The sequence below is a fragment of the Cyclopterus lumpus genome, chromosome 9 (assembly GCF_009769545.1).
Source record: "Cyclopterus lumpus isolate fCycLum1 chromosome 9, fCycLum1.pri, whole genome shotgun sequence".
Taxonomy (NCBI): Eukaryota; Metazoa; Chordata; class Actinopteri; order Perciformes; family Cyclopteridae; genus Cyclopterus; species Cyclopterus lumpus.
In genome coordinates, this window is record NC_046974.1 from 5,056,974 (window position 1) to 5,081,563 (window position 24,590).

At 48.9% G+C, this 24,590-nt stretch overlaps 2 protein-coding genes across 3 annotated transcripts in view; both read right to left on the reverse strand.

Annotated features, from left to right (window-relative positions):
* Window positions 1-1,109: 1,109 nt before the first annotated feature.
* On the reverse strand, window positions 1,110-3,680 carry LOC117736881 (zinc-binding protein A33-like). The gene is made up of 2 exons (XM_034542520.1): window positions 2,159-3,680; window positions 1,110-1,236 (listed from the first exon to the last, which is right to left on the reverse strand). The coding sequence occupies exon 1, from the start codon at window positions 3,644-3,646 to the stop codon at window positions 2,222-2,224; it is 1,425 nt and encodes a 474-aa protein (XP_034398411.1). The 5' UTR covers window positions 3,647-3,680; the 3' UTR covers window positions 1,110-1,236; window positions 2,159-2,221.
* A 6,201-nt stretch (window positions 3,681-9,881) lies between these two features.
* The window catches only part of LOC117736878 (phospholipid-transporting ATPase ID-like), a 31,162-nt gene continuing 16,453 nt past the window's right edge, over window positions 9,882-24,590 (reverse strand). For both annotated transcript variants that reach the window (XM_034542513.1, XM_034542514.1), the window contains 21 exons: window positions 24,339-24,411; window positions 24,180-24,250; window positions 23,982-24,064; window positions 23,641-23,799; window positions 23,382-23,470; window positions 22,485-22,887; window positions 20,967-21,010; window positions 19,335-19,500; window positions 18,997-19,185; window positions 18,765-18,880; window positions 18,508-18,672; window positions 18,306-18,417; window positions 17,561-17,666; window positions 17,333-17,471; window positions 15,813-15,996; window positions 14,137-14,360; window positions 13,210-13,293; window positions 12,838-13,083; window positions 12,603-12,741; window positions 11,835-11,965; window positions 9,882-11,127 (listed from right to left, as the gene is read on the reverse strand). In XM_034542513.1, the coding sequence (XP_034398404.1) occupies window positions 10,798-11,127; window positions 11,835-11,965; window positions 12,603-12,741; window positions 12,838-13,083; window positions 13,210-13,293; window positions 14,137-14,360; window positions 15,813-15,996; window positions 17,333-17,471; window positions 17,561-17,666; window positions 18,306-18,417; window positions 18,508-18,672; window positions 18,765-18,880; window positions 18,997-19,185; window positions 19,335-19,500; window positions 20,967-21,010; window positions 22,485-22,887; window positions 23,382-23,470; window positions 23,641-23,799; window positions 23,982-24,064; window positions 24,180-24,250; window positions 24,339-24,411 (3,253 nt within the window). In that variant the 3' untranslated portion in view covers window positions 9,882-10,797. The remainder of the gene's footprint in view (window positions 11,128-11,834; window positions 11,966-12,602; window positions 12,742-12,837; window positions 13,084-13,209; window positions 13,294-14,136; window positions 14,361-15,812; window positions 15,997-17,332; window positions 17,472-17,560; window positions 17,667-18,305; window positions 18,418-18,507; window positions 18,673-18,764; window positions 18,881-18,996; window positions 19,186-19,334; window positions 19,501-20,966; window positions 21,011-22,484; window positions 22,888-23,381; window positions 23,471-23,640; window positions 23,800-23,981; window positions 24,065-24,179; window positions 24,251-24,338; window positions 24,412-24,590) is intronic.

Genomic DNA, 24,590 nt, shown 5'->3' on the forward strand with positions numbered 1-24,590 from the left:
GGACAGCCAGGGGTAGCCCAAAATGAGGGGGTGTTGCGGGGATTGGAACAGGTGAAAAACAGATAGTCTCTGTGTGGTGGTCAGGGAAGGTTAACTGTACAGGGGATGTGTGGTGAGTTATCCGGCAGAGTAGACGCCCATCGTATATGTTAAACTATGTTTATTGTTCTGCACTTTTCAGCTCGTCTAACTCCTCGTATGTGGAACGTTCTCGGTCAAATAAACGATTCAGATTCAGATGTGACTAGATTGGAGGCTGATGAAGCAACAACAGCATCAAGTGCCACAGCAGTGATGGATGTCTGAGCCACTCTGGACCAACAGGACGTCAGAGCAACACAACGGGGTTTCTGTGAAGGATCTGAGGGGAAAGACTCACGCATGACAAACTGCTGAGAGGTGCTACTGGTGATCCACCTGTGCAGCAAAGAATAACGTGGACTTTGTCTCCATCTTGTTGCCGTTTACAGGAAGTAAAACGTGTCCGTGCCATCACTTCCTGTGATACACAACAATGTGTGTGTGTGTACAACCCTCAGTGATTTATGTTTCTAATGTGGAGAACACACACACAGTGAGGTTCAGACCAGAGAGAGAATCAATACAACTCCATCAACATTGAACAAGACGCACAACTCTTTATTGCTCACATGTTTACAGCTACTGAGCCTTCATCAGGAGCTACGAGGTCCATTCGGGTTCCTCTAGATGCAGTCGCTTCATTAGTCACGGGACTTTACTGAAGAACATCTGGCTTAATTCAGCTGGACTGTCCAGAGAGTTTCACTGAGGAATTTGTTTGATTTAATTTAACCATTTAAGATTAATTATTGTCTTTTGTTATAAACTGGTTGTATAATTATCTTTCATTATTTGTATTCTTAGTAATTTGTCTCATGAATATTTCACAGATGTTTGTAAAGAAACTTGAAACAACCTCACAGAGAAGATTCAGATTAAAACTGTTTTTATTTACACGTCATTAATCATCATCCAAGTGATGCACATTCATAAAGATATAGTTGATTAAATGAAAAAATACATTTTTAAACTAAATGATCACAAACATTGTTATATATCGTTTGTCACTGATCATGTAAAAACTACAAAAATCATTATAAACAGTATAAAGAATTACAGACTTAATAAAAAATCATTTACATTGTTATGATTCATACTGTTAACCTGATTTTAGAATTGTATATGCTGTACGTATTTTGGATTTTAAGATATTATATTTACACTTTACACTTGTTAAACAGTAATTTCCATCAGAATGAATAAAGTTTGATCTTATCTTAAAATAAAACTCAATTAAAACTGTTCTTTACACAGAATAAAACAAGGTCAAATATATAATAATATCATAAAACAATATAATGATGACCAGATTACTACACACTTTTATCTTTAAAGTTATATGATGATGTCATACAGTTAATATTTATTTTTATAGAGTGCTTTTTTTAGAGACAATAAATTAGAGAAAATAAAGAAAAACATTTAAAATCATATAAATATAATCAGTAAGAGTCAGAATGTGTTTTGATTCTCTGAACCTCTGAGACTGAGTGTAAATTTTAAATAACTTTAAATAAAACACTTTTATATATATCATAAAACAATAAGCTGGACACCAGATTACTTCACAGATTTTTTAATCTGTTTTTCCAAATATGTATTTCAGATTAAAATAATATTTCACGTTTTACAGTTGCATACAAACAATAAACAAAGAGAAACACGTGTTTTGCATTCTTAATTTGCAACATTAGAGACAATAAAGAAAAACATTTGAAATCATAAAAATATAATAATAAGATTCAAAATGTGTTTTGATTCTCTGAACCTCTGAGACTCTGAGTGTAAAGTGTAAAACACTGAAGTTATTACATTTAAAATGGAATAAATCAACATAAATAAATCTTATAGATTAAAACTGATGTCTGATGATGATCAAAGTTAAAGAAACACAACTGGAAACAAAGTATTTGGTTTAGTGGATTCACTAAATGTGAGATTGAGTTCTGATGAAACAAGATGCTGATTTAGTTATTATTGAATAATCATTTGTTTCTGTGTGGAAGTTTATGATCTGATGATGTGATACAGTTTGAGTATTACATATATCAGTTTATGTTATAACTGTTGATTGTATTGATTATATCAATGAGATGTTGACACACAGTGAAGTCTAAATAAACACAAACATGTCTGAACATCACAGAGAAATATCAGTTTGACAGATTTTGATTTCAGCAGTTTTAGCATCACCAGCCTTTCCAATATTGAAATATGGGAAGAGTTCCTCATTGAAAGTGTCTCTGTGAGTGTAGATGTGAGTCATGTCTTCAGGGTTGTAGAAGGACACCTCCCCCCTGTCATAGTCCAGCTGGACTCTGATCCTCTGGAGACTCTTCTCCACTCTGACAGTCTGACCAGCTCCATTAGTGTATGTTCCACTGCGATGAAATAAACACCAGAATCCATATTCTGGAGAAACAAATCGCTCTCCCTTCCTGTCAACTGACTCTTTAACCAAACCTACAATCCAGAAAGGATAGTCTCCCACCTCCACATCCCAGCTGTGTTTCCCTGAGCTGAAGCCCTCAGATCCCAGAACATTAGTATACTCAGTGAATCTCTCTGGATTGTCAGGAAGCTTCTGGTTTTTGTCTCCACGTCTCACACTGGTCAGATCATCAGACAGATAGAGAAAGGGCTGTGCAGTGTTTGGGTCCAGAATGACAGGACTGAAGTGGACCTTGTCCTTCATCTTCTCCCAGACTCTGAAGGACAGGTTGCCCAGGTGTTTGGCCACATCTATCAGCACTCCTGAGACCAGCTGTGGATCTGACAGTGAGCTCTGGACTCTGGCTCTGGTCTGAGTGGGTTTATAACTGCTGAGGAAGGACACGTTGTGTTTCTGCAGGTCTTCTTCAACAGCAGATATGCTGTCTGACAGAGAGGAGATCTGCTCCTGAATCATCTTCATCTCTCTGCTGATGGTCTTCCTCTTCTGCTCCTCTTCCTCCCTCAGAGCTGCCAGTCTGGACTCCTCTTCCTCTTCCAGGAACTGGCGGAGCTTGATGAACTCTTCTCTGATCTGCCTCTCTGTGGACAACAGCTGCTCCTTGGAGTGTTGAATCACTTCCTGGTATGTTTCCTCCACTTGTTTGTTTTTGTCCCTCTTGTCCTGCAGAGACACCAAGTCAGATCTCAGCTGGTCCTTCAGGTCACTGACTGCTTGTTCTAGAGGAACCACCTTGTGACTCTGGTGTAGAGGAAACTCACAGACACGACACACAACTTTCTGCTCGTCCTCACAGAACAGTTGAGTCTCTTCTCCATGTTTACTACACACCACCTCCACCTTCTTCTCTCCTTCTTCTGTCTCAGAGGATCCAGTTTTATGTCTCTCAGCAAAGGAGTCAGCCAGTTCCTTCAGTGTTAAGTTCAGAGGTGGATAATCTTTTGAGGATTTCCTTTTACAAAGGGGACAGTTTTTGTTTCCAGCTTGTTTCCAGAATATTTCCAGGCAGCTTGAACAGAAGCTGTGGTTGCAGCTCAGAGACACAGGATCTCTGAACGTCTCTGAACAAACGTTACAGTTCAGGAATCTTTCCAAAAGGGTTTTTTCAGCCATTTTCTTTCCCTTACAAAAGTGTTCTTAAAAAAAGACTCACCAAAGTCTACTTCCCTTCAGTCTGCTTCTCTCGGTCCTCCAGTTTGAACAATGTTGCACAGAGATCTCTCTCAGTGTGGCGTTGTGTCTCCTTTCAACCATGTCAGACTTTGATTCCTCCAACATCCTTCATTGGTTAATCATTAACTGTAATAAAAAGAGTCACATGTTTTATTATCAGCAGAGAGAACAGGATACTTTGCAAACCCCTCTGTTTCTCTCTGAGAGATGATCCGGCCTGTGAGAGAAATAATCCTAAACACTGACAGGAAGCTGAAGATGGTTCCAGACAAAATGTTGCTGCTGATGTTACAATGAAGTAATACTTTAAGTTAAACTTCTTCAAGACATTCAGCAGTTTGTTCAGTGCGGCTCCTAGTTGCTGATTACAGCTCTCATTGTCTTTGGACTTTGTGATGGTTCTTATGATGTTTTTATTTCCAGAACCTTTGAACTCACTTGACGTTTTATTGGCAAATGCACCTTGTGATTCAAGGTCTTTTGTTACTAGTAAACGTTAAGTTCTTATTGGGTCAAATATATTGTGGTTATGGTCCGAAAGATCGAGAACATCCATCCATCCATCCATTATCACCCGCTTATCCGGGGTCGGGTCGCGGTGGCAGCAGGTTCAGCAGGCCGACCCAGGCTTCCCTCTCACCCGCAGCACTTTCCAGCTCATTCTGGGGGATCCCGAGGCGTTCCAAGGCCAGCCGGGAGATATAATCCCTCCAGCGTGTCCTCGGTCTTCCCCGGGGCCTCCTACCAGAAAGAACAACATGGAGCAGCAGTCACCCTGTGGACCCACCACCCGCAGGGAGAATTATCGGGGTCGGGTGCTATGTAGACCGGGCGGCGGGCCAGGCGGGAGACCTGGGCGGGCCGATCGCCGGCAGCATAGACTAGCTCTAGGGACGTGGAACGTCACCTCACTAGCGGGGAAAGAGCCGGAGCTGGTGCAGGAGGTGGAGCGGTACCAGCTAGATATAGTTGGGCTCACCTCCACGCACAGCATGGGCTCTGGAACCAAGCTCCTGGAGAAGGGTTGGACTTTGTCCTTTTCTGGAGTTGCCCAGGGTGAGAGGCGCCGGGCGGGAGTGGGGATACTCACGAGCCCCCGGCTGAGCGCCGCTGTGTTGGAGTTTTCCCCGGGGAACGAGAGGGTCGCCTCCCTGCGCCTACGGGTTGCGGGGAGTAAGGCTCTGACTGTTGTTTGTGCTTATGCACCGAACAGCATTTCAGAGTATCCGGCCTTCTTGGAGTCGGTGGGAGGGGTCCTGGAAAGGGCGCCGCCTGCCGACTCCATAGTTCTCCCGGGAGACTTCAACGCTCATGTGGGCAATGACAGAGAAACCTGGCGGGGCGTGATTGGGAGGAACGGCTTGCCCGATCTGAACCCGAATGGTGTTTTGTTGTTGGACTTCTGTGCTAGCCACAGTTTGTCCATAACGAACACCATGTTCGAACATAAGGTGGCTCATAAGTGTACCTGGTACCAGAACACCTTAGACCGGAGATCAATGATCGACTTTGTAATCGTATCATCTGATCTGCGGCTGTATGTCTTGGACACTCGGGTGAAGAGAGGAGCAGAGCTGTCAACTGATCACCACCTGGTGGTGAGTTGGATCAGATGGCGGGGGACTCGGCTAGAGAGACCTGGCAAGCCCAAACGTGTAGTGAGGGTGAACTGGGAACGTCTGGCAGAGGATCCTGTCCGGGAGGTCTTCAACTCCCACCTCCGGAAGAACTTCTCACAAATCCCGAGGGAGGCTGGGGACATGGAATCCGAGTGGACCTTGTTCAAAGCCTCTATTGTGGACGCGGCTGCTCGGGGCTGTGGCCGGAAGGTCATCGGTGCCTGTCGTGGCGGCAACCCTAGAACCCGGTGGTGGACACCGGGGGTGAGGGTAGCCGTCAAACTGAAGAAGGAGGCCTTTCGGGCCTGGCTGGCCCAGGGGTCTCCTGAAGCAGCTGACGGGTACCGGCGGGCCAAAAGGGCTGCAGCGACGATGGTCGCGGAGGCTAAAACTCGGGCATGGGAGGAGTTCGGGGAGGCCATGGAGAAGGACTTTCGGTTGGCCTCAAGGAAGTTCTGGCAAACCATCCGACGGCTCAGGAAGGGAAAGCAGGGTCTACCCCAGGCTGTTCTCAGCAGGGGGGGGGAACTGCTGACCCGGACTGGGGACATCGTCGGGCGGTGGAAAGAGCACTTTGAGGAACTCCTAAACCCGGCCAACATGTCCCCCGGAGAGGGGGCAGCGCCGGAAGACTTTGGGGTGGATTCACCCATATCCCTGGCAGAGGTCGCTAAGGTAGTCAAAAAGCTCCTTGGCGGCAAGGCGCCAGGGGTGGATGAGATCCGCCCTGAGATGCTGAAAGCGCTGGACATTGTTGGGCTGTCTTGGTTGACACGCCTTTTCAGTGTCGCATGGGGGTCGGGAACAGTGCCCATGGACTGGCAGACCGGGGTGGTGGTTCCCATCTTCAAGAAGGGGGACCGGAGAGTGTGCTCGAACTATCGTGGTATCACACTGCTCAGCCTCCCGGGAAAAGCTTATGCCAGGGTGCTGGAGAGGAGGCTCCGACCGCTTGTCGAACCTCAGATTCAGGACGAACAGTGCGGATTCCGTCCCGGTCGTGGAACTGTGGACCACCTCTTTACCCTCGCAAGATTACTGGAGGGGTCCTGGGAGTTTGCCCAACCAGTTTACATGTGCTTTGTAGACCTGGAGAAGGCTTTCGACCGGGTCCCTCGGGGGTTTTTGTGGGGGGTGCTGCGGGAGTATGGGGTGCCGGACCCGTTGGCACGGGCCATCCGGTCTCTGTATGCCTGCAGTAGGAGCTGTGTTCGTCTCCTCGGTAGTAAGTCAGACACGTTCCCGGTGGGTGTTGGCCTCCGCCAGGGCTGCCCTTTATCACCGGTCCTGTTCGTGACCTTCATGGACAGGATATCTAGGCGCAGCCAGGGGGCGGAGAGGATCCGGTTCGGGAGTCTCGGGATCGCCTCTCTGCTGTTTGCGGATGATGTGGTCCTGTTTGCCTCCTCGGACCGTGACCTCCAGCATTCACTGGGGCGTTTTGCAGCCGAGTGCGAAGCGGCAGGGATGAGAGTTAGCACCTCCAAATCTGAGGCCATGGTGCTCTGCCGGAAACCGGCGGATTGCTCCCTCCAGGTGGGGGCAAACTGCCTACCCCAAGCGAAGGAGTTCAAGTATCTCGGGGTCTTGTTCACGAGTGAGGGTAAGGTGGAGCGGGAGATCGATAGGCGGATCGGTGCGGCTGCAGCAGTAAAACAGGCGCTGTACCGGTCCGTCTTAGTGAAGAGGGAGCTGAGCCGGAAGGCAAAGCTCTCCATTTACTGGTCGGTCTACGTTCCAACCCTCACCTATGGTCACGAACTCTGGGTCGTGACCGAAAGAACGAGATCTCGGATACAAGCGGCCGAAATGAGCTTCCTCCGTAGGGTGGCCGGGCTCAGCCTTAGTGATAGGGTAAGGAGCTCGGACATCAGGGGGGAGCTTGGAGTCGAGTCGCTGCTCCTTCGTGTCGAAAGGAGTCAGCTGAGGTGGTTCGGGCATCTAGTTAGGATGCCTCCTGGACGCCTCCCATTAGAGGTTTTCCGGGCACGTCCAACTGGTAGGAGGCCCCGGGGAAGATCGAGAACATTTCATTTTCATTTTCAAAACTTCTGTAAATACTGAAAACTAAATACAGTATTTTTTCTTGGTAGGGTTTATCAGGCTTGTGTCAGAGCATAAAACTATAATATAATTTATTTTCAGAGATAATCAGGTCATATTGATTCAAGTTAGTTCCACGCCCCAGCCACCACATACCTCCACCGCCCGACTTAGGCCAGGGTGCCATCCGGCCTAACCTACTCCCACCCCCATGAGAGCGGGAGAGGAAGTCGGCCACAACCATCTGCGGGCCTATGGATCAATTCAATTCAATTCAGTTATTTTGTATAGCCCAATATCACAAATTCTAATTTGCCTCAGAGGGCTTTACAATCTGTACACATACGACATCCCTGACCTTTGACCTCACATCAGATCAGGAAAAACTCCCCCAAAATAACCTTTGACAGGGAAACAAGGGAAGAAACCTTCAGGAGAGCAACAGAGGAGGATCCCTCTCCCCGGATGGACAGACGCAATAGATGTCATGTGTACATCACCTTGAAATTAAAAGGCTGCAATGCCAAATACCACAGACGGGCGTTGGTATCGTTCATGCGGTGGAGCCACTGGAGCGGCGCGTGGTCCGAACAGAGGATGAATGAGCGTCCCAGGAGGGTAGTAGCACAGGGAGTCCAACCCACCCGAGTGGCCAGGCACTCCTTCTCCACCATGCTATACCGGCCCTCCCTCTCCGACAGCTTCCGGCTGGGGTACAGAACAGGGCGGTCAACCCCCTGTACCTGCTGGGACAAAACGTCCCCCAGGCCTCTGTTCGATGCATCAGTCTGCAGAGTAAAAGGGAGAGAGAAGTTAGGTGTATGCAGGAGTGGTTCCCCACAGAGAGCTTGTTTTACCCTCTCAAACACCAACTGGCACTGCTCCGTCCACTAGACCGGATCTGAGGCACCTTTCCGGGTCAGGTCAGTCAACGGGCTGGTCAGCTCCGAAAAGTTCGGGATGAACCATCTGTAATAACTCGCCAGCCCCAGAAACTGCCTCACCCCTTTTTTAGTCTTGGGCCGTGGGCAGGCTACGATAGCGGCGGTTTAGTCTATCTGCGGGCTCATCTGCCCGCCGCCCAAGTGGTACCCCAGATACCGTACCTCCCTCTGTCCAACTGCACACTTCACTGGAGTTGCGGTGAGCTCCGCCTGCCTCAGGGACTCCAGCATTGCGCCCACCCGCTGCACATGCTCTGCACAGGGTGGTGCTTGGATGATCACATCATCCAAGTATGATCCAAGAGATGGTCTTCACAAAGGAGCGAGGCCGGATTGGTGGATTTTGGGACCTCAGGCCCCAGCTCCTCTCTCTTAGATACCGCGGACACCAGAGAAACAGACTCCGACTCCCTCCATGCTATTTGGAGGTTGAGGTGTTAAATCTGTGTAGCTTCGCCCCTGTAAGAACACACCACCTCATAGTCAACATTCCCCACTCGCCGTGTGACCACAAAGGGCCCTTGCCACTTGGCGAGGAGTTTGGAGCTGAAAGAAGGAAGCAATACAAGTACCTTCTCTCCCGGTGCAAATTGTCTCCGCCTGGCTCCTCTGTTGTACAGCCGTTGTCTACGCTCCTGGGCCTGGAAAAAAATTCTCGCGTGGCATCCTACCCAGTGTGTGAAGCTTTGCCCGCAGGTCCAGGATGTATTGGATTTCGTTTTTACTGGTGAGAGTCCTGCCGAACAACAGTTCAAAGAGAGAAAATCCCGTGGAGGCCTGAGGGACCTCCCGTACTGCAAACAACAGAGAATCAAACCATTTATCCCAATTACGTTCATCGTCATTAATAAGTTTAAGGATCATGGACTTATTCAGATGCTCTACCAGATCGTCGGTGACCTGAAACATGTTGCGCAACAGCACTGCCTCCGGATATCGTGTTGCGTAATTCACGAGGACTAACACAAAGCGATATCCGCGTGCACTCTGGTGAAATGGCCCGATGAGGTCCATAGCGATTCGCTCGAATGGTACCTCCATTAATGGCAGAGCACGCAAAGGCGCCCTCGGAATGGCCGGGTGGTTTACCAATTGACACTCTGCGTCAGGAACTGGCTCGGCCGAGCCGCAGCCAGTGCGCCGCCGCTGTCCCCCTGACTGCAGTGATGAACCGCCAGTTGATCCACCGCCAGTTGATCCACCGCCAGAGTGATGGCGGCCTCCAGCGACGTGGGGCCATGACAGCGGACCCACTTCGATGTTCTGGCCAGCAACCCCTCCTTGAACTGCTCCAAGACGACCTTGTCCACATGGGCTCCAGTGTAACAACTCCTGTCACAATCCCCGGGGTCCCCCCCCCCCCAGCACCATTTGGATCTCTGCTCTGCCCGTCCCCTGCTCCATCTCACCTGATAAAGGGGCGAGACACATTACCCCTGATCCCCTACAACTGAGGCTAATTAAGCCCCTTCCCAGCACCTGTTCTCTGAGCCACTCCTCCACTCCCCCCCCCAACCACGCCCCAGCCGTCACAGTAACCAATCCCAGATAATAATAGATAGGACATCATTGGTCTTTTAGATCTTTTTTTTTATTGCAGTAAAAAGTTGAAGTACAAAACGATACAAAATGGTTATCAGGGAGAGCTGAGCTGAAAGAATAGACATTTTTGTCATATTTGAGAAACAGTTTCAGTCTTCAGGGATAGAGATACAATGACAGTAATACATTGATAAATATCTTATGCTTTCATTGACTTAGGAAACACACTCGTGGGCCGCGTAGTGGCCTCTCTGAGTGAACCGCTCGGATGAATGGGACTCTGTGTGGACGCTGTGTCTACGATGACATCGTTAACGCCAGACAGTAAAAAACACTGAAGACAAAACAACAAAACCTGATTAAAAATTTAAAAAATGAACACTTGGGTTTATATTTAATTATTGCAGCAATGGTTTTACAACCATGCAGTTCATGTTCCTTCTGCTTTTTCAAACTTTTGACATTTTACATATAAATATTACAGTAAAATAATAACTGGTGCAACCAGGTTCACCACACGGACCTCCAGGTCAATGAAGTTCAGCCAGGAAGACTTTTCTGTATTCAAGCCTGTAGATCATCAAATTACACTTCGTCCTCCTCGCGAAGCCCAAAGGTTTCCCTTCTGTCGGTCGTTGCCACCTGAAAGCGAACCAGCTCTCTCAGACATCTCAGAGATCCATCGGGAGCGGCGACACGTTTTGCTGTAGTTCCCTTTTGATAAAAAAAAACGGTACAAAATAAAATGCTTGGAGCACGAGTCGTGAAGTTTTCTAACCTCGTCTTGGGGGCAGACGAGCAAACGAGAGACGGATCGCGAGCCGCCTTTTAGTTCTCTCGTGGCGACAGATGTGCAAGACGGGAGCTTTCAACGCCTTTGGAAGCAGCACGCCGCTGTCCGGCTTCTCCAACATCGGCCATCTTGAAAGTACCGAGCTGTCCGTCAGAGGGCCGGATCTCGGATGGTCTTGTACATCTGCAGCGACGTCACCTCCACATCCGAGACCTTGGCGTTCTGGGGGCGTCCTGTTGGGCTGTAGCCAGCCGATCGGCCCATGGGGCTGAAGCTGGTGGTGGTGCGACCAGCGTGCGAGAAACCCGAAGAGCGCGGCAAGGCGGGACGCCGCAGGAAGCGGCCCGACGTCACCAGGTCCCCGTAGCCCTGCGCGTGCGAGAAGGCGTAGCCGGAGCGGCGGGAGCTGGTGCGGCGGATGCGGGTGCGCCGAGGCGGAGGGGGAGGCGTGGCTTTGGCCTGACGCACCTTGAACATCACCTGAAAGTTTGGGCAGACGTTATCAGTCATATTTCTGTTATTATTACTGCTATTTTTACTGTTATTATTATCATCACTCTATAAAATCCACTGCATCTATTGTTATTATTTTCAGTAATACATATATTTATATTGTTATTATTATTCCATTATATCCACTGCTTCTATTATTATTATTATTATCATTAATACATATATTTATATTGTTATTATTATTCTATTATATCCACTGCCTCTATTATTATTATTATTATTAGTAGTAGTAGTATGTTATATTTACATTGTTATGATCACTCTACTATACTTACTGTTATTATTATTAATAGAAATCGTCATATTTATATCACTGCTACTATTACTGCTATTATTAATACTATTATAATATATTCACTACTGCTGTTATTTGTATTAGTCATATTTGTATTATTATTTCTCTAAATTATAATAATAACATTATTATTATTCTTTGTCTTACTTTTATTTGGGGGTTAATTCTGCTCTAGGTTAAGGAACAACAGCTCCTATAATAAAAGATTATCAGGTTCTTGAGTTAGAAGAAACAATCAGTTTTTTCTTATGACAACTAAGCAGAGCTATGGATTTTTAATAAAGTTCCAACTGACAGGAGACCAGCCTCTGCACGACTTCTTGAGAAATCAAAAATCATACGAGTGCAGCTTCATCTTGGAGAGAAGTTCCACCTGTACCTTGTCATTGATGGTAGGGCAGAGCTGAATAAACAGGAAGCGGTAGGTCACAACAGGAAGGACACACAGGATGGAGGTGAGGAGGATCGTCAGCCAAATGTTGGGCTGGTTCAGAGAGTTTCGGCCCGTTCCTGGAAACACACACGAGTTTGCATTTGTACACTTGACGAGGTCATCTCTTGACTTTTTTTTATAGTTTAACCTTGACCACCACAAACAAGTAACGGAGCGCCACACGTCGTTCACATGCTGGCCAGCAGGGGGAGACAAAGACACCAAGACGTCTGTGCACGTTGACGTTTCCTGTTTCTCATCTCAAAAAAGGGGATCACGTAAACTTTATTGCACACAAGATTAACAATAATTACCACAAAAGTGAATTTTGTATCTTTGTAAAGGCAGTAATATACAAAAGAGACACATATACACATATTTACTCTATGACTATAGGTGGAGTTCAATGTAGGGAGATCACTTGGGTTGAATATTGTTTGAACTTAACATCGACATATCGACGTCGACATCAAAAAGATATATCTTTTTAATTGTAGGTACATAATGTTTTTCTAAAAAATAAGAGTTCAAATTTGTCTAAACTCATGAAAGTTATAATTCACATAAGGGAATGGAAACATGGCAAAAAGGAACCGACCGCACCAAGAACAAAACTCTAACGGTAGCTGTAAATATATATCGGGTTTTTTTGTCCTTTTTTTTTAAACGTGGAAACACAGACTTCACGGCGGAGGTCACGAGGTCACCGCTCACCGATGAAGGGGAAGGCTGACGGCAGCGTGAGGAACATGCCGTCGCTGTACATGGTGAACGTGACCGCGAAGTACATGGCGAGGCTGCCCAGCACGAAGAAAGTGTTCACCGCCGTCCAGTAAGACATCTCAAACCCCAACTGCAGACGCGGAGAGAGAGAAATAACAAAACAATTGTGTGCGATTCTTCTATAAAAGAAAAAAAAAAAAAAAAAAAAAGAAGCTTCCTCTCGTACCTGGATGGTGACGGCAAACAGCAGACACGTCTGCGTGAGGAGGGCGAAGGACTGGTAGTCGGCGACGTCCTTCCCGTCGTCCCTCACGGTGTCGTGCACGGCCGCGTAGGGGATGAAGAAGAGCACCAGGGAGCTGTAGCAGCTGTGGAGGGCACACTTGAAGAAGGCCTTCTTGCTGAAGTACAAGTTGAGTTGACCGGGAACGTAGAGCTGCGGATGCTGGAAGCTCCACGCGTCGTTCACATCCTGGCCAGCGGGGGGAGACAAAAAAAGCATTGAGACGTCTGCGCGGTGTTTGCCGTCGGCCATGTTCCTGGCCTCCAAAAGGCGATAATAAGTTTATTGAGTGTTTGTTACACATCAATAAGTTACCTGATCAAACAGACTCATTCCCAGGACAGGCAGCGCCGTGTACACCAGATTGTAGAGTGTTATGAACCACTCGTCATACACCGTCTGAAAAGCAAAGTCTATTTTAACTAGTGGGCTACCCATTGAGCTAACTAGTGGGCTACCTAGTGGGATACCCAGTGAGCTACCCAGTGAGCTAACTAGTGGGCTACCTAGTGGGCTACCAAGTGGGATACCCAGTGGGCTACCCAGTGAGCTACCCAGTGACCTAATAGTGGGCTACCTAGTGAGCTACCTAGTGAGCTACCCAGTGAGCTACCCAGTGAGCTACCTAGTGGGCTACCCAGTGGGCTACACAGTGAGCTACCCAGTGAGCTAACTAGTGGGCTACCCAGTGAGCTACCCAGAGAGCTACCCAGTGGGCTACCTAGTGAGCTACCTAGTGGGCTACCCAGTGAGCTACACAGTGAGCTACCCAGAGAGCTAACTAGTGGGCTACCCAGTGAGCTACCCAGAGAGCTACCCAGTGAGCTACCTAGTGAGCTACCTAGTGGGCTACCCAGTGAGCTACCCAGTGGGCTACCCAGTGAGCTACCCAGTGGGCTACCCAGTGAGCTAGTGGGCTACCTAGTGAGCTACCTAGTGGACTACCTAGTGAGCTACCTAGTGGGATACCCAGTGAGCTACCCAGTGGTATTATGTATATGTTTGTATTTAAAAAAAGAAATACTTAATATCTAAGACTTTATATACATTTTATACCTTTTACATGGAACTGCTTTGATCATCATTTCCCAACATATTACTCTGAAACTAGCGTTGGTATTTGTAAGTCTGGTCTTAAATCTAATTACATCTCCTTATCGCAGTCCTTTCTCCTCCTCCATCATCCCCCCCCCCCTCCTCCTCCTCCTCCTCCCCTCCCTCCATCGTACTTCCCTCTCTCACCTGCGCAGAGAAGCCGCAGAAGAAGGCGTACCAGAAGTGGACGAAGGTGAAGGTGAAGTTCTTGTAGAAGAAGTAGCGCAGGAACTTGCACATGCGCAGGTAGGACCAGCGGCCGTGCACCAGCAGGAGGCGCTGCAGGAAGCGGAACTGGGCGAAGGAGTAGTCGCTGGACAGCACGGCCTGCATGCCCTCCTGACCCGAGATGCCAACTCCTATGTGAGCCGCTGGGAGGGAGAGGAGGAGGAAGGAGGAGGAGGGAGGAAGGGAGGGAGGGAGGAAGGAAGGGAGGAAGAAAGGAAGGAGGGAGGGAGGAAGAAAGGAAGGAGGGAATGGAGGTAGGGAGGAAGAAAGGAAGGAGGGAAGGAAGGGAGGGAGGAAGAAAGGAAGGACGGAGGAAAGGAAGGGAGAGAGGAAGGAAGAAAGAAGGGAACGAGGGAAGGAAGGAAGGGAAGGAGGGAGGGATGAAGAAAGGAAGGGGGGGAAGGAAGGGAAGTAGGGAGGAAGAAAGAAAGGCGGGAAGGAAGGGAGGTAGGGAGGGAAGGGAGGAAGAAAGGAAGGAAGGAAGGAAGGAAGGAGGGAAGGAAGGAAGGAAGGGAAGGAGGGAAGGAAGGGAAGGAGGGAGGGAAGAAAGGAAGGAAGGAAGGGAGGAAGAAAGGAAGGAAGGAAGGAGGGACGGGAAGCAGGGAGGGAGGAATGAAGGAAGGAGGGAAGGGAGGAAGGAAGAAAGGATGGGAGGGGGGAAGAAAGAAGGGAAGGAGGGAAGGAAGGAAGGAAGGAAGGGAAGGAGGGAGGTAGGGAGGAAGAAAGGAAGGCGGGAAGGAAGGGAGGTAGGGAGGGAAGGGAGGAAGAAAGGAAGGAAGGAAGGAGGGAAGGAAGGAAGGAAGGAAGGAAGGAAGGAAGGAAGGAAGGAAGGAAGGAAGGAAGGAAGGAAGGAAGGAAGGAAGGAAGGAAGGAAGGAAGGGAAGGAGGGAAGGAAGGGAGGGAGGGAAGAAAGGAAGGAGGGAAGGAAGGAAGGGAGGAAGAAAGGAAGGAGGGAAGTAAGGGAGGGAGGGGAGGGAGGAAAGAAAGTCGGGAAGAAGGAAGGAAGGAAAGAAAGGAAGGAAGGAACGAGAAAGGAAGAAAAGAGGGAAGAAGGAAGGAAAGAAAGAAAGAAGAAGGAGAAGAAGAGGTTGTTTACATTTCTCTATAATATAGTTGATTTTTAATAAATCAGTCACTTTGTTTCCGGTTGCAGCAACGACAGGTGATACCACTGAGTGGCCACTAGGTGGCAGAAAAACACCAAAACCAGCTGAGCGGGACATTACGGCAAAAGACAAAAAAGACAACATTATTATATTATATTGAAAATAATTAACAGTATTTATTATAATCTATTTTGTTTCTCTATAATTTCACTTTAAAATATGTTAATTTTGTAGACTAAATAGGCTTTCACCGTGTAGTTATTGCAGATTAACTATTCGTGGTTTACCTGAATTACCTGAAAACATGCCATACTCTGATATATTTGGCCATCGAGATATTACGTTTTTCTTGCCTTATTTGCATTATTATCTTTCTAGATAAAATCGAGTGAAACATTATGTTTAATAAGCTTGAAAAGCAAATGTTTTCACAGCTTTATTAATATTAATATTAATATTAAATCTCTCTTCAGCTTTCCCCGACCATACCTTTGATCATGCTGACGTCGTTGGCTCCGTCCCCGATGGCCAGAGTCACCGCCTGCTTGTGCTTCTTCACCAGCTCCACCACCTGGGCCTTCTGCAGGGGAGTCACCCGGCAGCAGATCACCGCCTTGCACAGGCACGCCAACCTCAGGAAGGCCAGCTCAGAGCCACGCTCCAGGGCGTACGCCTGAGGGGGGGGGGGGAGAGAGGAGATGAAGGAGGAGGAGGAGGAGGAGATGAAGAAGGAGGAGATGAAGGAGAAGGAGATGAAGGAGAAGGAGATGAAGGAGAAGGAGGAGGAGATGAAGAAGGAGGAGGAGGAGATATGGAGGAGGAGGAGGAGGAGGAGATGAAGAAGAAGAAGAAGGAGGAGGAGGAAGAGGAGATATGGAGGAGGAGGAGGAGGAGGAGATGAAGGAGGAGGAGATGAAGGAGAAGGAGATGAAGGAGAAGGAGGAGGAGGAGGAGGAGGAGATGGAGGAGATGAAGAAGAAGAAGTAGGAGGAGGAAGAGATGGAGATGGAGGAGGAGGAGAAGGAGGAGATGAAGAAGGAAGAGGAGGAGGAGATGTAGGAGATGAAGAAGAAGAAGGAGGAGGAGGAGGAGGAGGAGGAGAAGGAGGAGGAGATGAAGACGAAGAAGGAGGAGGAGGAGGAGCAGGAGGAGATGGGGGAGAAGGAGGAGATGGAGGAGGAGGAGAAGGAGGAGATGAAGAAGGAGGAGGAGGAGGAGGAGATGGAGGGGGAGGAGGATATGAAGGAGAAGGAGATGAAGGAGAAGGAGGAGGAGGAGGAGGAGGAGATGGAGGAGATGAAGAAGAAGAAGTAGGAGGAGGAAGAGATGGAGATGGAGGAGGAGGAGAAGGAGGAGGAGGAGATGAAGGAGGAGGAGATGGAGGAGATGGAGGAGGAGGAGATGAAGGAGCAGAAGAAGAAAAAGAAGAAGGAGGAGGAGGAGGAGATGAAGGAGAAGGAGGAGGAGGAGATGAAGGATGAGAAGGAGGAGGAGGAGAATAAAGAGGAGGAGGAGATGAAGGAGGGGAAGGAGGAGAAGAAGAAGAAGAAGAAGAAGAAGGAGGAGGAGATGAAGGAGAAGGAGATGAAGGAGGGGGAGGAGGAGTAGAAGGAGGAAGAGGAGGAGAAGGAGAAGTAGAAGGAGGAGAAGAATAAGGTGGAGGAGGAGGAGGAGGTGGAGAAGAAGAAGAAAAAGAAGAAGAAAAAGAAGAAAGGAAGGTAGGAAAGAAAGAAGGATGAGGAGAAGAAGATGAAGAAGCAGGATGAGGAGGAGAAGAAGAGGATATTAACTGTGGCTGCAGATGTCCTCCAAAAGAAGGAAGTTATGAACGAGGCACAGAGATGGAAACTTGATATTTCTCACGGACAATTACGGAATATTCAGCTTAAAGGATCTTTAAAAAAAAAAAAAGGTATAATATGCAACAAAGCTCAGTTCCCATGGGAACATATTAGAAATACAAAGAGAGGTATCGCTTCGCTGGTACTCCAACGACCCCGCGGTCGTACCAGGCTGTGTCCGTTGATGACCAGGCCGTACTCTCCGTTCACCGCCTCGTCCGCCATCGCCTTCACACCTCCGTTACCCAGAGTGCTCTCTGGCGGAAACACAGAACCCTCCTCTGGTTTCATGGAGGTCAGTGCATTTCTGAAAATAGTTGTAAAAAAAATACTATTAAAACAAAAAAATGGATTGGATGCGAAGGAAAACATTTCCCAATGGGGCTGACCTCTGACCTCAGTTCCTGTCTGACGTCCTCCGGCGAGTTCCCCGAGACCACGAAGACCTCGTTCATCTCCTCCCGCAGCAGGTTGCACGAGTACCCGATGTTTTCTGCAGTTTCTGCAACGCAAACGCTCGACGTCAGCGGAGGCCGAGAAAACTGGATGGGGACTTTTCTCAGACCCCCCCCCCCCTCCCTCTCTTCCTTCCTACCTTCTTCCTTCCTTCCTTCGTCCCTCATTTCTTCCTTTCTTTCCTACCTACCTTCCTTTCTTCCTTCTTTTCCTCCCTCCCTCCCTTCTTCCTTCTTACCTAATTTCTTCCTTTCTTTCTTTCCTACCTACCTTCCTTCCTTCCTTCTTCCCTCATTCCTTCTTCCCTAATTTCTTCCTTCCTTCCTTCGCTACCTACCTACCTACCTACCTTCCTTCCTTCCTTCCTTCCTCCCTTCTCCCCTCATTCCTTCTTCCCTAATTTCTTCCTTCCTTCCTTTCCTACCTACCTGCCTGCCTGCCTACCTACCTACCACCTACCTACCTACCTACCTACCTACCTTCCTTCCTTCTTTCCTTCCTTTTTTCCTTTCTTACCTACCTACCTACCTACCTACCTACCTACCTACCTACCTACCTACCTACCTTCCTTCCTTCTGTCCTTCCTTTTTTCCTTTCTTACCTACCTACCTACCTGCCCCCCCCCCCCCCCCGATCCAAAAGAGAGATATCTCTATATGTTTTAAATTGAATTAAAGTTGTGCACCTTGCTTGTCGCCAGTCAGAACCCATATTTTGATGTGGGCTTTGGAGAGCAGCTCGATGGTCTGAGGAACGCCGTCTTGCAGCTTGTCTTCTACGGCCGTCGCTCCGAGCAGCTGGCACACAAACATACCACGCAAATACATATCAAATATACATATTTACAGAGGTGGACTGAAACCTGAGAGTCTTCTCCTTCTTCCCACCAGCAGGTCCTTCTCTATCTCCTCGTACAGCTCGTCCAGCTTGCCCTCCCGGCCGTCCAGCGAGGTGCTGACCTCATGGTGGCGCCGTTTCCACCCGTTGAAATACTCCTCGTCCAGATCCTTGTAGGCCAGCGCCAGAGTCCGCAGGCCCTCCCCTGCAAACTCCTGCACGTGCACGTATCAATAATGGATGAACACTTCACATGGGAGGTTTTCTCACACACACACACACACACAGATAGAGGAGCATGACTGACGTTGAGGTGCTCCGTGGTGACGTCCATCAGCTTGCTGCAGGACCGATGCAGCCTCTCGTAGATGATCGTGTCTGCACCTTTACAGTAGAGAGAGAGCTTCCCCTCCGGACTCCTAACTGAGCACACACACACACACACACACACACACACACACACACAGGTGTGCAGCTGTTCACACTCAATGGGAACCTTTATTATAGGTATTACATTATTCAGTCAGTGGACGGCGTACCTATGACGGACATCCTTTTGCGGACGTTGTTGAAGTCCAGGATGGCCAGGAGTTCGTAGCTGCGCTGGCGTCCCATCTCCACGATGGAGACGCTGTCCGGCGTACGCGAGCGGAAGACAAAGCCAAAGTTTCTGGCCGCCGTTACCAGCGCGCCCTCGTCCGGAGACTGGGCCAGGTAGAAGAGCTCCCCTGGAGGACCAGAGAGGTCAGCGGGGGACCAGCAAGGCGTTCAGGTAAGGTCTAAAAAAGGGCTTATAATCTACTGATATCTATTGTGATTACGAGTTATAGGGATCCTTGAGACATTTTCTCCCCCATTCGGTCCCCCCCCCCCTCACCCTCTCTCTTCTCCTCGGCCATGACGGTGTGGCAGAGGGCCAGCAGTCTGAAGAAGGCGTGGACCTCCGGGTTCTCCAGCTTCACGGCCTCCACCAGCGAGTGGTCGTGGAACACGAAGCGGGGGTCGGCTAGCGAGTTGAAGGAGAAGTCCACCTTGTCTGTGTGCTGTGAGAGAGGGGGAGAGAGGGGGGGGGGGTGAGAGAGAGTGGGGGGAGAGGGAGAGAGAGGGGGGAGGGGGAGAGAGAGGGGGGAGGGAGAGAGAGAGTTGGGGGAGAAGGAGAGAGAGGGGGAAGGGTGAGAGAGAGAGAGGGGGGGAGAGGGAGAGAGAGGGGAAGGGAGAGAGAGAGTTGGGGGAGAGGGAGAGAGAGAGGGGAGGGAGAGAGAGAGTTGGGGGAGAGAGAGAGAGAGGGGGAAGGGGGAGAGAGAGAGGGGGGGGGGGAGAGGGAGAGAGAGGGGGAGAAGGAGAGAGAGGGGGAAGGGTGAGAGAGAGAGAGGGGGGGAGAGGGAGAGAGAGGGGAAGGGAGAGAGAGAGTTGGGGGAGAGGGAGAGAGAGAGGGGAGGGGGAGAAAGATGGGGGAGGGAGAGAGAGAGTTGGGGGAGAGAGAGAGAGAGGGGGAAGGGGGAGAGAGAGAGGGGGGGGGGGGGAGAGGGAGAGAGAGGGGGAGGGAGAGAGAGAGTTGGGGGAGAGGGAGAGAGAGAGGGGAGGGGGAGAAAGATGGGGGAGGGAGAGAGAGAGTTGGGGGAGAGGGAGAGAGAGAGGGGAGGGGGAGAGAAGGGGGGAGAGAGAGAGGGGGGGGAGAGGGAGAGAGAAAGGGGAGGGGGAGAGAGAGGGGGGAGAGAGGGAGAGAGAGGGGGGAGGGAGAGAGAGAGTTGGGGGAGAGGGAGAGAGAGGGGGAAGGGGGAGAGAAGGGGGGAGAGAGAGGGGGGAGAGAGAGTGGGGGGGAGAGAGGGGGAAGGGGGAGAGAGAGAGAGGGGGGGGAGAGGGAGAGAGAGGGGGAGGGAGAGAGAGAGTTGGGGGAGAGGGAGAGAGAGAGGGGAGGGGGAGAAAGATGGGGGAGGGAGAGAGAGAGTTGGGGGAGAGAGAGAGTTAGGGGAGAGGGAGAGAGAGAGGGGAGGGGGAGAGAAGGGGGGAGAGAGAGAGGGGAGAGAAAGAGATGGGGGAGAGGGAGAGAGAGAGGGGAGGGGGAGAGAGGGAGAGGGGGGGGGGAGAGGGAGAGAGAGGGGGAAGGGGGAGAGAGGGTGAGGGGGGGGGAGAGGGGGAGGGGGAGAGAGAGTGGGGGAGGGAGGGAGGGAGAGAGTGGGGGGGGGTGAGAGAAAGAAAGAGAGAGTGGGGGGGGAAGAGGGAGAGAGAGGGAGGGTGGGGTGGGGGGAGACAGAGAGAGGGAAAGACAGAAAGAGAGGGATGGAGACAAAGAAAAAGAGTGAGTGAGAGAGAGCAAGAAAGGTGGAGAGGGAGTGAAAGAGAGAGACAGAGAGAGGGAGGGAGAGAGGGAGGGAGAGAAGGAGCGAGAGAGACGGAGGGAAATTCAGTTATTGTTGATGACTTGAGCATAAAGCTGTCGAGTTAAAAACCAAACGAACGTCCTCACGAGTTCTTCGAGTTCTTCGTGTCTGAAGGATCGTGGACTCACCTCAGGAGCTTCTAGTCTTTGACCCGTGGAGTCGAACACGTCCCCTGAGAAGAAGAAACACTCTTCTTATTGTTAGGACACTACTTCACATATTATATTGTATTTATTTAGTGTTGTTTCTTCCATTTTTAATCTCCATTTTGTGTCTTCTTTCTCACATTTGAAGAACAATGGCTACATTGTTTCCTAAGGAGAGTTTAATCTGACGACCCTGAAGGGCCTTGTTGAGGGATTTGAACCCGCCTCCCGTGTCACAGGTGGATTTACTGCATGTTGTCTGCACACGTGTGTTTACAACAACAACAACAATGAGTTTATTGTGATGCAACTATTAAATAACCCAGATTATGAGTGATACTTTTTGACATTTGGACATTATTTATTAGGCGAAAATGTTTTGGTGGACAAATCTTAAAATGATGTCACTACTATCAGTAGTGATCTGACCCCATCATTATGGGGTCAGATCAGTCTCAATAATTGCAAATGCACACAGAAAGATTCACAAATGCGCACACAACAATTCACAAATATGTTCGATTTACAAATGAATTTTTTTCAACGTAGACCTATCCGTAGCCAATCAGACGTCGCCCTCATTTTCAACCAATCACGTGAGCGTCATTCGCTTCATTCGCGCCTTAGAGGGGGGGCGTGGCTCATCTCCGCGGCTTTACTCATGTCCTTCATCCACCACGGAAGAAATAACCACTAGTTCTGCTTTATACTCGTTGTGGACATCCCACAAACGTCGGAACATCTAACGCCCTCGTGTCTGGGTTCATAACATCACCCGTGGGCTCACACAGCTCGGGGAATTTCACCGACGACATCTGAATGACTGCCGCGAATAGAGCGAAGCGAAACATTTGATTTACAAGATTAAACTGAAGTTCCAATGACTTACAACAACTTCCTTGTTGTCAGGAGTTACAACAAGGGGGGGGGGGGGGGGGGGGGGTGTACATTAAGCCTCGTGGGGAGGGGAGGGGTGAGATGCGCTCATGTGATTGGTTGAAAATGAGGGCGACATCTGATTGGCTACAGCCAGTCTCATAAATCCCCCCCACACACACACGCATGTGGAGCAATCCACAAACAAATGCAGTGCGATCGACAAATAAATACATACAAATCCACAAACAAATACAAGAATCCACATGGAAATGTAGAAATATATTTGCGATTTTTCTTTTACATTTATATAAATTGTAATTTAATCATGTGTGCATTGGAAAGGTATTTGTGGATCGTTCTGCGTCCATTTATGAGTCTAATTTATTTGTAAATCCTTCTGTGTGCATTTGTAAATCGAACATATCTGTGAATTGTTGTGTGCGCATTTGTGAATCTTTCTGTGTGCATTTGCAATTATTGAGACTGATCTGACCCCTTGTCACGATGCCGATAAATGGTGTAAAAAGTGTTTCTGGCTTTGATCGTTTCCACTCTTTCTAAAAGTTATAAAATACTTTGTTTACACTTAACTTGATGCTTCACAAGAGTCTGTAACCTCACCGTAGGATTTGCCGTTGACGGAGCACTTGTTGAAGGTCATGATGTTCTGGGTGAGCGTCCCCGTCTTGTCGCTGAAGACGTACTGGATCTGGCCGAGCTCCTCGTTCAGCGTGGTGGTGCGAGCCTCGGCCGGCGTGTCGTTGGCCGCGTGGTACATCTTCCCGTCCCAGTCGATGTAGAAGCTGTTGCCCAGGCGGATGATCTCCACGCTGACGTAGAGCGAGATGGGCACCACGGTGTTGAGGATGATGACGTAGGACCAGAAGGCGAGGAAGGCGGAGAAGGTCGCCTCGTTCCCGTCTTGCCGGGGCAGGAACGCCGTGAAGTTCGAGCCCTCGTTCAGCTCCCAGAAGCAGTTCCCGATCGCCAGGACGGTGCACATGAAGGCCAGGAAGCCGAAGATCTGCACGTCAGAGGTCAAAGGGTCGTCAAAAAAGGTTCAAAAAGAGGAAAAAGACATTTCTATTTCTTTATTATTCAGTTATTTATGTTTTCTGATGCACCTGAAAAGTTGGGAGGTGTGTAAATATATATATTTTTTAATTGTTTTAATTATATTTGATCTTGTCCAGAAGAAGAAGTCCAACTCTTTAACTCTGTGAACATTCATTTAATTTAACATTCACAATTATGATGACATAATGTTGACGTACTAACTGTGTTCAAAAGATCTCAAAAAAATCTTAAAACTTATTTTATGAATATAAAAAACAAAAACATTCTGCATGAAGACATAAATCTCAGTCGACATTTTAAACTATTATTTTATGAGCATATATTCATTTAAAAAAAAAGAAATGAAGGATTATTTGAACGCTGAATGTTCTTGGTCCTGAAAGTGAATTCTTTGATTAATGCAATTTGCGTGTTAAATTAATAACTATTCTTTGGACTCACACAAAGCACGAGGACGTTCATCAGGCGGTCTATGCTGGTCCTCTTGAACGTGGTCTTCCCACAGTTCTGCATCAGCTTCGTCTCTGGACCTGCAACCAGGAACAGGAACAAGCAAGTCGTCATCTTCGCTCACATCTTCCTCAAAATCGGACGCTTTCAGTTTCGTTCTTCGCATCTCTCTCCTGACCACGAGGGGACAAAGGTTCCTCTGGTTCCCTACGACCCCCCCCCCCCCACACACACACACACACACACACACCTCCGAACAGCACCAGTCCAAAGCACCACTGGGTGTTCCTCAGGGTGCAGCCGCGCAGCAGGACCTTCTCGTTGTCCAGCGGGTATTTCTGTCCGGCGTAGGTCAGCGTTCCCATGAAGCGGTCCAGGCGGTTGTTGGGGGGTTCGCAGCGTACCTCGCCTTGCGGGAGAGAGAGAGGGGAGTGGGGGGAGGAGGGGGATTGGATTTAAATGTGTGTGTGTGTGTGTGTGTGTGTGTGTGTGTGTGTGTGTGTGTGTGTGTGTGTGTGTGTGTGTGTGTGTGTGTGTGTGTGTGTGTGTATGAGAGTGTGTGTGTGTTTTTTGTTGCTCGATCAATCCTACCGTTGAAGTCTGCCAGTTTTTCCACATCCTCTCCCAGGTCTCCCGTCACGGTCAGGGCCTGTCTCACCTTCAGGTTCGTCTCTCTGAGGAAGAGGAGGATGAGGAGTTGGAGGAGGAGGAGGAGGAGGAATAAACGAGCACACACATTGAACCCGTCGATGGGTTTATTGTACGTTAAACAAGCTTAAATAGACCGACCCGTCCAGTTCTGCCGTCTCGATGTACACCAGGTTGAGCGGTTCACTGCTGGAGAGCAACATGAGGTCGGCCTGCAATGACAGCACAGAGGGATCCATGATATAATAAAAACAATTCACCAAAATGCAAAAATCAAAAAAAAAAAAGGGATTTACTCACAGTGACAAACTGGTTGTTTTCCAGCTTGATGATGTCTCCCACCTGGACGTTCATCCATTTCTCGCCGCGCAGTCTGAGAACAGGAAACCGGACGGTTGGGTTCAGTGTTTGGATTCAAGAGTTCAGAGAAAGAAAAAAAAAAAAAAGGGGTTTTCTTGTCCCTTTTTCCAGGAAATACACCTGCCATAAATAAGCAGCGACCACCAAGGTCATCCCAATATGAGCTCCCTTTCCCTTCCCTTCGTGTTCCCG